The 15,302-nt window shown below is 40.0% G+C and overlaps 1 protein-coding gene across 2 annotated transcripts in view; it reads left to right on the top strand.

The window, feature by feature from the left end:
• LOC138249793 (retinal guanylyl cyclase 2-like) overlaps window positions 1-15,302 on the top strand; it is a 361,038-nt gene that overhangs the window by 119,343 nt on the left and 226,393 nt on the right. For both annotated transcript variants that reach the window (XM_069203899.1, XM_069203897.1), the window contains exon 4: window positions 9,855-10,209. In XM_069203899.1, the coding sequence (XP_069060000.1) occupies window positions 9,855-10,209 (355 nt within the window). The remainder of the gene's footprint in view (window positions 1-9,854; window positions 10,210-15,302) is intronic.

Below are 15,302 nucleotides of genomic sequence, written 5' to 3'. Positions count from 1 at the left end.
AATCTTCAGGAAGCACTTATGCAACTAGAAAAGAATAAGTTTTCTCTAGGATCACAGCGTAACCAAAATTGCCAAGTTTAGGAAATACTCTAATAGAAATAGCATCTAGCAAACAACCAGATTTTAAGTGGCTAATGAGCCAGATTCTCTCCAGGAATAGGAACAAATTCTGACCACTTAGACAATGAGGAAGCAATTGATTTAATTATGTAATCAATCGTGATCCAAGAAGAGTAAGTATTAGACTCTCTAATATTGTCTACTCCAGTGATTAAAAAATCGCTAAACTCATGGATGGAAATGGTGTGGGATTATGGTAGGGGGAACTTGTGTCAGCTCTTCAATAATTGTAAACATTTGTTTCTTACGGTTATGAGCATGAAGAGTGATATTGCAAAAATATTGAACTTTGAACTTTGAAGTTTTAATTCAGTTTTCATATTGCCTTAGAGTTTTCTTGTGCATTTCATGTTTGACTGGATCATACGAATGTCTCCAGACTCTTTCAGGAGCTTTAAAAAATCTTTGAAAGCAAAGCTATAATGTCATTGTTGAAATGAGCTGACAATTTAATGTTAGTATTCTGGTGTGAAACTTTAGAAGGGGCCACCTTCTCCTAAACCTTGGTAACAGCGGTCAGTTGAATTGTATTTAACAGGGGGTCATTATGTTTTTTCCAAGTTCGGCAGCTTAACTAAAAATAGAGAGGCAATGGTATAGGCAGTTCTAAGCAACAAATTCAGAGAAGGTATAGTAGCTAATTGAGATGTTTTTTTTAACACATTGAAAATGTATGTTGACAGTAATTAGGAAATGGTTAGACCAAACCATAAGAAATGTTTGCAAGTTAGGAAAAGAAAGAGAGAGGCCAATAGTCAAATCAAGTGTGTGGCCAGCATTTAAAGCATTAGAAATAAGAACTGAGGAGATTTGTAGCACAGAGGGATCCTCAGACTTCTCTATGTGAAAATGAAAAGCTCCTAACATTAGCAGACAAAAATTGACCATTGAGAATTATTCTCAGGGAAAGTCTCTAAAAAGGAGAAGCGTGGGGAGAGGGTGAAATATTACTAAGAACATAGTTATCGCAGCACAATTTGTAGAGTGAAATCAGACTGTAGGAACATCAGAATCAGCCAGGAGTGAGAGAGTAAGAATCAGGGAAGGCTTTAGCACTAGTGGCAACCAGTGCGACAATCATTTTTGGTGCTTCCCCCATAACCCCCATGACCTCCTACTCAGATGCCCTCACTACCACCTGACAAAATTGCCCCTCACCTCTTCCTAGCCCCTCTCTGACATACATTTCTTTTGATTTACAGCACTAGTAAAGGATGGTTTTACTAATAAGAATGTATATCTATCCAAACAAACCCTTTAAAGCATCATTAGGAATAGATAATTAAAGACTGGGGGTAAAAAAAGTAGGGGCAAGTGCAGTGCCACTTTTCTTGCGCTTCTTAGCGCCCCGCGAATGCCACCATGTGTGCGACGTATTACGAATATGGTGCACCATGGCAGTAGTTAGGGGACTAGCATCAGAATTTTTTACACTAGTCTGGCGCTTTGCAGGATTAACGTAAAAAATTCTGGCGCTAATCCTGCAAACCACCTATAGGCCCAATAGAAGCCTCCTTTTGATGTCAGCTCTGAGCAGGTGTTAAAAGTGCTGAAAAAATGGTGCAAGGAAATCTCTTAGATTTCTTTGCCCCATTTTGTGAGCCTCCTAATGGGGGAATGCCCCCTTTGCATACTTTATGCCTGGCGCAGGCATGTAGCGCAAAGGGCCACAAAGTGGCGCAAGGCATGCATTACACTACTTTGTAAATATGGCACAGCATTTTTGGCCTTCTAATGCCACATTAGCGTCACAAAATGATGATAATGTGGCGTTGGAATGGCGCTAGCGGCTCTTAAATATGTTCCACAATGTCCTAAGTTGTTTCATGCAGTTTGCATCCAGCTCTTCGAAGCAGTTTGTAACAGTCACTCTTCTATATTAGAGTTCTATCTTATGAACAGCAGTAACAAACAAATCTGCAACAGAAGCAGTAATTCACTCAGCTATACACATAAAATACAGATCTGTGATCTGCACGGTACACGTTCTTTTAGGCAGGCATATTAACCCTATGTGCTACCTTGTGGTAATTCAAAACTACCATTAGACAAAATGTTGATGTCTCTCTCTAGCAGGAACATTAATCACAAGAGTTATCCTGACATTTTTACTGTTCCTGAAAACTGGACACACAAGGAACTCTGCAGCAGGTGTTTTTAAATCCTAAATTATTGCCAAGCACAGCTCCTCCCCCTGAGGTCAGCAACCACCTCCCCAGGTCACCGCTCAGTACAGCCACACTTGGAACTTGCAAAGATAACAGCAATACCTCTGCTGCTTTTATAACCTTTTCTATCTACCATGATATATTGTAAAGTTAGCATAGTTGTTTAATGTATAAAAAAATAATCCACACTTGGGTTGAACTAAGGTTTCAGTAATGCATAAAATATCTAAATGTTATTGAAAATGTCAGCAATTTCAATCGCATGTTTGGAGAGAGATTGGGAGATTTTTATAGGGCCAATATTAAATACCCTTTTTGTGTCAGTACTGGGCACGAATGGGCTCAGACAGCCTTGCCTTTGACATACCTGGTCAAAATAGGCAGTCAGCTTTCTGCACATGTACAGAAGGGAGCGAAAATGCCAGACCACTGAAAAACAAACTCGAACAGGAAACCTAGCACTAAGGAGAGAAGGAAGGTCGTTCAAAGCTCATGAGTAGTAAAAGAAATGTCCAGAAAGCACTTATTGCAAGGTGCAATTAGATATAAAAGCAAATGTATTAAAAAATAAACCAAGAGAGAGGAGAGTAAGTCACACTAAAATGCCAAGTCTAATCTTTTTCATAGTAAAAGCAAGTAAAAATAGAGTAGATACAATTCAGTTGTGTTCGTGAATGTTTATGGCTCTCTAAGGCCGTATAATTCAGTTGGGAATCCAGATAGAAATCTTCCATTTCTTTATTGTATATAGTATAAAATCTAGAGCGTTTAAACTGCTTCCTTACGAAAGTCTGGGTCATAACCATATACAGAGCTAGTTTTAAACTAGACGTCTTTCTAATTTGAGTTGCTGAACTGGTGCAAGGTAAATACTGTGCTAGCCACCTGGCAGTTTAAAGGGCCCTCCGTACAACAGACCAATTCTCAGATAGTATCCTTTTCATAGGAGAGGAAAGGGGCCTGGACGATATCTCCATAAGGAGCTGCATCTGTCTGACAAACACTGACAGGATATTCTTGCAGAGTAGGAAGATGAAGCAGGCAGACCTCTGTCTACGTGTTGTTTGTTGAAGTTTGTAAGCAAGAAAGCACACCTGGGTGGGCAGTGGTTATCCCAGACAGTGGGGCATTATATTTCCATTAGGTTGCTATCCTGATTTTTCCAAGAGGGTCCTGAAAGGGGTTTGGACAGCCCATGCATTGTTCAGTGGAATTGTCAGCCAGGGGTGGAAGAGTGATGGAATGTGTGATGTGGATTCTCAGAATTGGGTAGGCCCTCACATATTCTAGAACTCTTCACTTCTATGTTTAATCCCCTGCACAGAGAAAAATGCTTGAGAAGAGTAAGAGTAACGAAGGGGTGCTAAACTCCTGTTTGCTTTTGCCCAGTGGGGCTGAATTTATTGTAAACAATTCCTACAGGTTATTTGCAGCACTGAACCCCACAGCTTGATGCATGTTGGGTACCCCCAGGAATGAACTGGACCTGAAGTATGAGCATAAACTCTTTCAAGTTCCTGTGATTAGAGGTGGAGGACTGCCATCATCCCCTATGGAGCCTCTGGCCTGAAAGAGGTCCCTTTGCAGAGAGGTGCTCCCCAGACACAAATGCAACCCCATGTGCTTGCTATGGCTCCTCGTTCTGAAGAAACAGCATATGTAGAGTGCTGGAGCATGCAGCTTCTCCACCAGGTCTCAAGGAGAAGTGTGAAGCCTCAGGAACTGTTGAGCAGACCTTGTGAAGAATGCACGAGCAAAGGACCCCCTCAAAGAAATAAAATATAGATTTGCCAATGGACACATGAATAAAAGGGAACAAAAGCCTCCAGCGAACAACTGCCCCTTCAAAGCATATCGCCGGGCAAAAGTAGCATCCCATAAGGCTATCCTTCAGGTCCATAATAAAGGCTAGATGGCATCTCGAATGTCACATCCCTCTGTCCCGCAAACAGTCCACTGCAGCCAGGCACTGATGAATCGCATTTAAGGTTGCATGCATTGCTCACTGAGCTCACCACAGAGGGAGGCCAATGTTTCTATAAAAGATATCAGTTTAGTGGAAATCTTACTCTAAAGGCAGCTCTTGATTGAGAACTGTTAACATATATTTTCTGAGAGGCACAAATTTCAAGGTTCAAAGTGCAAAGATAATGAACACTTCAACAGTTTAGACTGGGAACATATTAAATTACCTCTCCTTTTGAGCGCCCTAAAACGTATCTCTTTTCTTCTCAACAACCTAAACCACTCAACTGTTGTGTTTCATTCTAATACAACTGCACTCTTTTCTGACCTGTTAAACATAGACGCTTCCCTTCGCCAGTATTCACCTCCACCTTGCACAGGAGCAGTCAGTGTAAGCTGCTTCCTTACACTTCCCACCTGTGTGGGACAGGAGTCCTTATTCAATCTGATGTAACTCTCTGTGACAGCTACACACCTAACTGCAGTATCAGATATGTCATGCCATAATGAGTCGGGCTCCCCGGGAGCCTTGAATGGCAGTTCGGGATGGACTGTTCCCATGACTAGCTGTGTCAGTTGTTATTTGCATAAAGCAGGCCTCTGTCTAAAGTGGCATGGTGGTCAAGAAACAATGGACTGGAATGCAGCCCATAGCTATAAACAACTATTAATAATAATTCAATCATTTCATCCATCACCTTGTTGTTTGTTTAGTTACCAACATGTCTGGAGCATGTTCTGACCTTCCAGCCTCAAAGCCAACACTTCAACCAAAGGACATCCTCCAGCATGCATCTTGCCTTACACATACATTCCATCTATTGCTTGCAATTGATCTACATGGAAACTTATAGGGACAGATAATCAGTGTAAGATATACCAGATAACAATTGGACATATGCTCAGAATAGGCCACAGTGCATTCGTCAAAGGATAAGCATAGCTTCCTGTGAAAATGTGGTAAGTGCTGCTTATAACATACAATACTACAATATTGTACATTGACACCATTATGAAAAGAATGTAAATCTTATATCTTGATAAACTACTAATTTGAATGAATAAAAAAGTTTGCATTGCTTTTCTATCTACAGGCTAACCAACACCACAAAAAGCATATGCATAAAATACTTCACTAAAGTTCGGATTTGATAAAGAGTACAAACATACAGCTCCTGAACTAGAAATAGCTAATGATATATTTGCTTTAAGAATTCAGCAACTAAATTGATTACATACCAAATGATTAAAAGCTGTGGTAGAACACTGCAACACAAGTAGATGTTAGAACCTCTGGCTGCACATAATTAACAGCCCCCCATTAAGATGTAAGTTAAGGAGAACAACAGTGGGAGGCAAACCAGTGGAATATTATATGAATCTGGAGTAGGAGTGCATGAGATGACTCTGGAAGCAAGGTCAGAGTAGGAGATAAACACAGAACAGGTCAATGGAGGAGGTGAAAGAAATCAAGAAGTTGTGGGAAGGACACAAAGGAGAGAGAGAGTCTGGGGGAAGAGGGAGAGTAGTTATTACAAAAGGACAAAGAACCATTGGGATCCCAGTCCAGGAGGCATTTGAATAGAAAGATACTTGAGGAATTTATGGAGATCGTCTTGGCATCTAGCTTCACCCAAGCTGGAGTTTCAGAGAGTTCATACAGCTCTTTTGAAGGAATGGGATTGGTGCCATGTTCTGCTTTCATGGAGTTATTGACTGCATGAGATCCGAAATCCTGAAGGAAAAAAGAATCATCCACAAAATTATTGGGAGCATGGACAGTCTGGAAAGAGACTTATATGCCACAAAACATATTGTATCTATATGTGTTCAGAACAGGGAGGTGGAAAGTCTATGAAGCTTATGGCTAAGGATCTAGGGCCATTTGTACAAAAGCTTTTTCCCATAGACACAGAATGGGTAAAATCCTTTGGTACATCTGGCCCCTAGTTCCCTCAGATCTAAGCTTTCGCGTTTATGGTGCTTCACTTGACATAATGCACATTTGGTGTGGTTGTCCTTCATTCACCAACTTCTTGTGGTTTGTGCGCTCAAAGATCAATGACACACCAGGGTTCTACAAACCCTTGTTTTATGTTTTCGAAAGGAGCAGACAACATCACTGAAGGCACAGGGAGATTCTGAATTGACTAATATTGGAAGATAAAATGCTAAAAGACTCATTGAGGAGAGTATAAAAAATGTCCACTGAATCAAGGTGTTTGCTCAATTTAGAACCTTATGGCAAAAGAGTATGTCACCACCTTAATGCTTAGCAATCCCAAGAAACTTGATGAAGTATGAAAACAATGTGTAACATAAATGGGAAAAAGAACAAAAACATCTCTCTTGCCCACTGAAGATGCGAACACTAGAGAGAAGTAGAGATAGTACTTTGGTGAGTGGGGATGAATAAGGGGTTCAAAAAGAAAGAAATGAAAGCAATATTATTGACAGCTTTGATTGGACACAAGACAGACATGGCCAAGAGGACTGAGAGAGAAGAGAGAGAGGATTTGGATATGTAGTCTTGTTTCATGGAAATTCTTAGGGTGCTATTGTAATCTAAAAACCATTGGGCAGATCCAGAAAATAATCAGCTGTGAGGAAAAATTGAGGTTAAATGATGTAAACTTTGAGCTTTTTATTATGGCAAATATGGCAATTATTCACACATTGTTGCTGGAACTCTAAAATATTTTTTTTGTGTATATATTTTTGTACTGTAAAGCGGTCGAACCAGTTTACCTCTAGTCTGGCTGGATAAGGCAAATCTACGAACTCCCACCTGAGATGATATAAGTGGAACAGATTTGCTCATTTGAGATCAATACCAAGAAAGATCAAATGTTTTTTAATAAGTGATATGGAGACCCCCCATATACACTCTATGACAGTGTCTCCCAAACTGTGGACCAGGTCCCAAAAGTCCAAGCCATAAAAAAAAGATGCATTGAAATTCTGTATTTATCTTGAAACATTTGCTGGCTTCAAAAACAGAGGTCAAATGTCATGCTATGTTTTCAGACAAATTGCTGCTTATTTTGCAACATGAGGATTTGTGTTTCCAAACTCCTCTCTCTCTCTATAACCAAAGAAATACAAGTAAAGTTAATTATGTGAAATTCTTGCTGGAGTACAGGTAGTGTGGAAGGAAAGGTTATAGGATGTCATTTTTGTAACAGACAGCAAATTGGAAATGCTTGTAAACCAACTGTATGCATTAATTATTTCAGCTAAAATAAGCACTTTTGTGTAATTCTGAAGTGCAATTGAAACAAACATTGTTATAGGATCAAAACAAATCAATACACTTTACTTGGTGAGGCACAAATGATAAATACTCAATGACATCCAAGTTCCATACATTTTTGTTTGTGTGCAATATAGTTTTATCAGTGAAACTGTACGTCTATGCAACGTTTGTGTCAATTTCAATGGAAATTCTGCTGTCTTTAAATGACAGTACACTAACCACATGACATTTAATTTACATTAAAGAATTGCCATCCTCATGTCCATTAAAAGTAGGTGGGTCGCGAAAGTTTGTCATTCTAAAAATTGGGTAGTGGTTCTAAAAAAGTTAGGAAAACAATGTTCTATGACGTTCCGAGTTTCTTTTCATGGAATACATATAAATGTTCAAACTAATAAGGAATCTTGGTATCTTCATGAATGCACACCTCCTTGAGCTCAATGGATAAAAACTTGGTAATTTTTTTTGTCTTATGTGACCAGTAAGAAACGTTAACTTCTAACTTACTGTCCAGAATAATGTTATCATGGTGACAGCAAATGCGAACTGATGCTATATTGCAATGACGTGTAGCCAGTCTCTACAACCCCCGATGATTCCACTTGAGACCTATTGCAAGCTTAGTCCCAGACCAGAAAAATACGAACATATATAGATTAAAAGAGCATGAAAGCATGCCTATGTCCCAGGCTTATCAGTTGAGCCTTCAAATGTTTTTGTTACACAACCCCTACGTATCTAAATGGAAGAAATGGGATAGAAGATTTTCAGTAAAGACTGCCACTGTCTCAGGCACTTTATTGAGATTTGTTGTAAACCTGTTAAACTATACTATTCATTTACTTTGAAATAAACTGTTTAACAGAGAATACGTACATATTAAAAAACAGTATGATATATTGCAAATGTGGAATCACTTACTTATTCAGTGGTTCACCTACACTACGCACTTTATCATGAACAGGGTAGACTAATGAACTTAATATATGCTTCATCAATATAAAAGACAATACTTTAAGAATTATTTGGCTGATTCACAAAAGCATTTCGGAGTACGAAAATTATTACTACTGGAGTACTGTTTAAGTACTCTTGCATGCCCTTGTTAATCAGCCCAAAATGTCCATCTCCCTGTTAGTAAAAGTACAAAAAGGCAATAACATGAGAGTATTCCCATTTTACTTCCATTTTAGATGTTTTGGGGTAAATTTACGAAGGCATGCAAAAGTAGTAAATGAGTACAACTTTACATACTTCAAAATGTCTTTGTGAAGAGGCCCTAAATGTTAGTTATAAGATGGAAGACTTTCCCACCTACCTCCGTCCCATATGGATACCCATCTCAGTATCAGAATAATGAAGGAAAAATATTGTGCCACAGAAATATTGTTGCAGAAATCTCAAGGAAAAAAATATTCTGAAGGTAGTTTCTATAAGTAGATAAAGTTGTACTATAATTAACTCCACATATACGTACCCTGGAGTTAAATTTATTCTTACCTATTTGCACCTACCTTCTCGATATTTTTATTCCTCAAAACCTTTGCAACAATATTTTTGTCACACAACATTTTCCTTCTCGATATCTTGTCATGGAACTCACTCACTTTGTTCATTCTACTTGGAAGAGATATTGAAAGCATTACAGCATTTGGCAAACACAGTTGGTGATGTGAAGCTTTTGCAAGACCACACCCTAGCAACTCAACAACACACAAAAGTAAATACAATGGAATTTCAATATGAGACCTGCTTAACAATGTTCCCCCAAAATAATTGTATTTTCACTTTTGTCCCAAATCATAAAAATTATTGCAATTTATGTACTGTGAATGGGAATCTAAGACATAAGTTAATTTACAAATTAATATTATTTTTTATTTCTTCCATTGTTTTTTTTTTTCCCAGTTTAAAAAACCCTTCATTTATTCTGATTTCTTTTTACATTTTTACATTTCTTCTTATTCACTACTTATATTTGTACTAACCACACACTTTTTGGTTGCAAGTTTGTAGGTGTTCACGCACTGACAAATATCCATTCTGGAAGGTTAGCAGCCAAACTTTGTGGAAAGATATGTACACATGGCAAATTCTCCTGTGCTGGTGGGATTTTAAGTTTGAATAAATCCAGTCCAAATTTATAGTTACGTTTTTGAATCATCAGCATTTATTGTCATTCATAAATCATGTTTTTGAGCTATTAGGTGCTCATATACCTGACTTAAACTTTGATTCAATTTAGTAATGAATTTAATAATCATTTGTCATAAGTATGTCATAAGTATGTTCTGCTGTTGTGTCAATGTGATATAATTTCAGTTTATTGTGTCCTGAATTTGCAGGTTTCACCCCTCTTCGGAACGATATACGGCTCCATTTACTTTTTAGCTTGCGCCATGAGCAATGCTTGGAAACAAGGAGCCTGGATTTCTGGCACAAACTTGGCAGAGTATACCAAAAACCTGGACTGTCCTGGATTCAACCACAGGCTGTTTACTGATCATAAAGGAAACGGGCTGACCAACTACGTGGTGCTGGACACCGACGGCAAAGTGAACCAGCTCTTTCCTACCTATGCAGTCGAGCTGTCCTCCAACTTGGTGAGGTTCCTTGGCAAGACAATCCGATTTCCTGGTGGAACACCACCCCCTGCGGATTCCAGTTGTTGGTTTGATCCAGACACGCTGTGCATAGGAGGTAATGGAATGCTCATTGGTTTCATTTCTTGCATACCTCTCAAATTCGTGGGTATTTTAGAAATATTTTAAAAAGGGGATACTAAAAAAGTATCTTAAAATAACAGATGTTTTAATCTTTTGTATACTACGTAGAATAGTTGTTATATTTATGTTCAACAGGGCACTCATTGAAAGGGCTGGTGTCAACTCAGGCGCATTACGCTTAAGATGTAATAACATCATCTCTGTTGGGAAGTGCCTTCTTGTCTTTGGATTTAGGGATAACAGTACCTCTTTGGGAAATGCCATATTACAGTAGGATTGAACAATTTGAGGCCATAAATGTGACATTACATGTAATGTTCTCTTCTGTGCAGCTGTGTGGTAACCTGTCATATTGTTCCATTGTGAGGTGTTGTATGACTGCATTTGTAATGTAGTATTACCCTGTTGCTGTAACTCTACAATAAGGGAAACGTGCAGTCGTTCTGATGCAATATATTTATGCAATCACAGTGGTACTCTACGTGAGGAACCTGGGTTATTGTAAAGCACCCTGATGCCAGTTGTGGTATATGCTCTAGAACTGCTGTGGGCTACTGTTTCATAGGCCCTAGTGCAAGAAGGGAAATGTCCCCCGGCTTCTGTTTGATTTCAACAATACAGCAATATTCAGGGTTCAGTGGACCCTAGTGCATCAATGGAAGTCACTCCCTTGGCTAATGCACCTCCAAATTCACTGATCATATAGGCTCTCATTACCAGTGGCACATAAATTCTGTTAGACCCAGTATCAGAAGTTACTGAACCCATAGACTTATAAGACGTATTTCATCAGTCAAAATATCCATGTGAGACTCCGGGTGAAAACATGCAGGAACCGGCGTGGACACATAGGAGCAGGTTTACTACAAAATAAAGCAGTGCGGTACAGCAAGGCATTATACTGTGCTGCGTTGTGTGAATGGAAGAGAGCTCGAGTGCCATATTTACAAATATATTGTGCTCTTTTAGCTTTATCACACCTCTGGCATACTTGTTGCTGCCTAGCGATCACGCAGACACCCTGGTGCCATGCTGCAAAGGGTGCCTGTATTATAGGAAGGATTTTGTTTGTGCAGGAAGGTATGCCTTCCTGCATAAAAACAACCCAAAGAGACACTTTCCTATTGCATGATGCAGGAGAAATAAACATACTTCTTCTTGTTACTCCCCCCCCTGTGGTAGGCATACCGATTTCACACAATTCCAGCTTTACAAACCTTACTAAATTTAGAATTGTGTGAAATCTAAGCATGGAGGAACGTGAATGCCCTTGCTCCACCCATGGAATGCCTACCACTAAGAAATGTAACAAAACGTAACTTAACACGCAAATCAAGCCTTTCCTGGCTTTGTAAATCCCAAATAAGCCTTTGCTTTGCCCTGTGTCGCCTTGCATGATGCAAAGGCTTAGTAAATATGGGTCACATTTTATAATCCATATAATTTCCCAACCCCAAAACTACAAGGAGCCCTGGTAAAGATAGTGCAGAGAAGGAAAAACGATTTCAGCAGGCCACAGTTAAAAGTATTTTATCTAGCTCAAAAGTTGGCCCAGATCAGGTGTGTGAGCTCATCCACTTCTGTCATTACTTTTTTTTTAGAAAAGCAGTGCTATGACATCCAAAATACAGTATTAAAATAAAGACTTGCACTGTAGTCAGGCCTGTCCTGGTACAAATTGAGAGCAGTGCATGTAATTGTGAATTGTTTTCTTTGCAGTTCTGTCCAAGTTCTCCATTCATCAGCACCGTTCTTTAACAAGCAATTGTAATGGCAATGCAACTGATAAAGCCAATAGGTTTCAATGCCAGGCAGTGAAACCTTTTGGCTTTTTGAGTGTTTTTTTACTTAGATAGCTTTCACTCATGGATGCACATACATGGCAGCCATCTTTCAATGCATTTAGTAATGCCTTAATGAATGTTATTTAAAGATGGTCACAGTGAAAGCACTCGCATCCATGGTGACTGAGAGAAAGTGGGTTGTTGGTTGAGTGGGGTAGAAACCCTGCTCAAGCAACAACCATAATCCCTGTCAGGGTAAACTACTAAAGTCACTAAATTAATCTGCACTCAGGTAGCTTGGCACAAAAGCACTCAGCCGTAAGTATTTATATAGCACACAAACAGCAAAAAAGTGAAAACACAACATGAGAAAAATCCCACACCCAATTTTAAAAAATAGAGTACATTTTAATAAACTATTTGACACCAAAATGTCAAAAATTTAATCAGCAGGGCTGGAGTTATGATTTTTTTAAGTTTAAGGTAAATATTAGTGCTTAAAAGATCAAAGTGTCAACTGTGGACATCTATTAGCACGAGATCTGGTCAAAGTCAGAAAATATGGCTGACTATGATGAAGCAAGGGTTGGATTCAAGAACTGGATTTAGTCTAGTTGGCACTTACCTTCGGATTTGGAAGAATTTCAGAAATAAAGTCTTGAAAATATAATGTTCAGCGGGGCAAGGCTGCAGGTGGTGTCCAAGGAGGAGACATCATTGTCAGGAAACCGCTGGACGAAGTCACAGTGAAGATATACACGTTCAGAAGTAGGGCCTGATTATGACTACAGCGGTCCTAGGACTGCAGTACCCACAGTGGCAGTCCGACTGCCAGATTTGGACGGTGGCAGTCAGACCTTTGCAAAACCGCTGCAACCTCCAGGATCAGAGATCCCATGGTTGCGGCGGCGCGGAAAGCCGTGGTCAAGCATGGCGGTGCCGCCACCGCCATAATCACAACTTGCTGTTCCTCCAGCCTTTTCATGGCTGGGACACCACCATGAAAAGGCCGGTGGTAAAGCAGAGACTGGGCCACAAGGGTGCCCCTGCACCGCCCATGCCCATGTTGTTGGCAGTGCAGTGGTCCCCCCTATCAGCACTGTTGGAATGTGCACTGTCTGCAATGGCAACTGTGCGCATTCCGACTGTGCTTGCGGCACCGACAGTGTGACAGCATTAGCCTCTGCTCTCCCTTAGAGCCGAAGCCAATGCTGTTGCACTGTCTCTGGCGTCCAGCCCTGTGGGAGCATCCTAATATGGCAGTGGGGAGGTTGCTGGCTTTGCGGCATCCTCCCGACTGCCGAATTGGGGGTCCGACATTCAGTCTTCCAATATCGTATCCAGGACTTAGTCACATTGTTGGAAGTCAAAAATCTCCATCAGGATGAGGCTGGAGGCTGTAGCCAATGAGGGCTCCACAAGGCTGGATACACCTCGCTGCTGCAGAGAAGAACATAGTGGGAGCTGCTGTGAAGTCAGACTGGGTGGATAGACAAACAGGTTGGTCCCGGTCTCCTCCTGGCTCTCAGAGCAGTTTTTAGCCAAGAATGCTCCCACGTTTTTTATTTGAGTTATCTGGGCACCTTTAGCACCACTTTCAAGGGTCTAGGACTGGAGAAGCATCACTTGGAGTGTTGAGGTTAACTTAGCCAGGTTCCAGGTGCATGTTCAAGATGCCTGGAGCCTTTTATGTCCCTGAGGCTCTGATCAGGAGGCTAGACAACTAGCCCTTGGAGTCAATCTGGTTGTGCTGAGTTTAAGAGATGGAAAGTGGCCCAAACAGCAGGATAGGCCCGTGAGGATTCAAGGCAGACTTCTGGCAGCAGAACAGTCCTTCGAGGTGCAGCAAACCAATCTTCTGAAGTACACAGCAGGCCACAGCAGTAGGCAGTCCTCTGAGAGTCTTTCCACAGGTCCAGAAAGTGTACTGAAGAGTGGGACTTAGGGTCCTAATATTATACCTGGTACCTTGGTTCAAGTAGGAGAAGTTTCTAGAAAATTCCCTTTTAAGTGCCTCGAGTTGCCTACCTTCTCTGCCCTGGCTCCAGCCTGACTTTATGAACAACAAGGTAGTGTGAAGTTCTTTGCCTGAGGGCAAGGCACAGCCTAATAACTTGTAAGTGGGACTATGCCCAGTTCCCCTGACCCGTTTCCTGCCAGTGATGGCCTATCCTGAAATACCTAATACCTCTATTGTGTGGCTGTCTGAGAAGAATAAGCAAAGTCCAACTACCAACTACACCCAGTCATGTTTACAGGAAGAGGCTGCAGGCACAAAATAACTAGGGCAGGGAAATGCCAATTTTCTAAAAGTGGCATTTTCAAAATTGTAACTTAAAATCCAACTTTACCATTAAAGAAGATTTTAAATTACAATATCTTGGATGTCAAACATGAAACCAAAAAATAAACATTTACAAAATGTATTCCATCATGAATCCAACTTGAATCCATAATGTCAGAGTACATGGTTTGTCATTTTTTTTGTACTTTACTGAATTAATCTAATTCAGACAGACTTTCTTGATTAGAAAAAAACATAACCCACTCATGGGACCAGGAAACCATTAAAAAAAATATCTGGCAACAAAGAACACTACTGTTTCAACATTAAACATTATTATTATGCCACAAAACTTTGAGCGAGCTGTGTATGCTTTTCCAAGGGAACCACAAATAACCATTATACATTTCAACCTCCAATGTCTTCAGACCTGAGTGAGAGCAGTAGCTAGGTGAAGCATCTGTATGTAGGTTGTATGTGATTTCATAGAATACGATTACTGAGAAACTATTTCATCCAAACTGTTTGATGGAAATTTTCAGAATGGATGGCACTTACTTTTTCATAGAAACCAATTAATTAAATGTCTTTTTGGTTGAAATTGCCTTTTGAATGCTTATTTTTTAAGTGTAAATTTAATGGTTGCAGTTCTTACTTTCAGAAACAGTTTTGTCTGAGATAATTATTTCAGTGCTTTACTTCAGGGGACAATATTTCATATTTATATCTTTTACACTGTCAAACTATTAATTGACTTACCCATCACCACCCATAAACACCATCCATTGCTGACTCCTCACAACATCCTAAGTACCATCAAGCCTTGCCCCTAAAATTCCTCACTACACTTGAGCTATACTCATCCCTGAAGCATAAAAGGCCTTTCTAACCCACAATTCCACCATCCCTGAAATGTAAAATCACTCACTATTCTTAATTCCACCCATTGCTGAACCCTAAAAAACCCTCTCTACCCCCACTCATCCCATACTCTTAAAA

Source organism: Pleurodeles waltl, chromosome 8 (genome assembly GCF_031143425.1).
Source record: "Pleurodeles waltl isolate 20211129_DDA chromosome 8, aPleWal1.hap1.20221129, whole genome shotgun sequence".
NCBI lineage: Eukaryota > Metazoa > Chordata > Amphibia > Caudata > Salamandridae > Pleurodeles > Pleurodeles waltl.
Note: the sequence above shows the minus strand (reverse complement) of the source record. Positions and strands in the feature narration are given on the sequence as shown.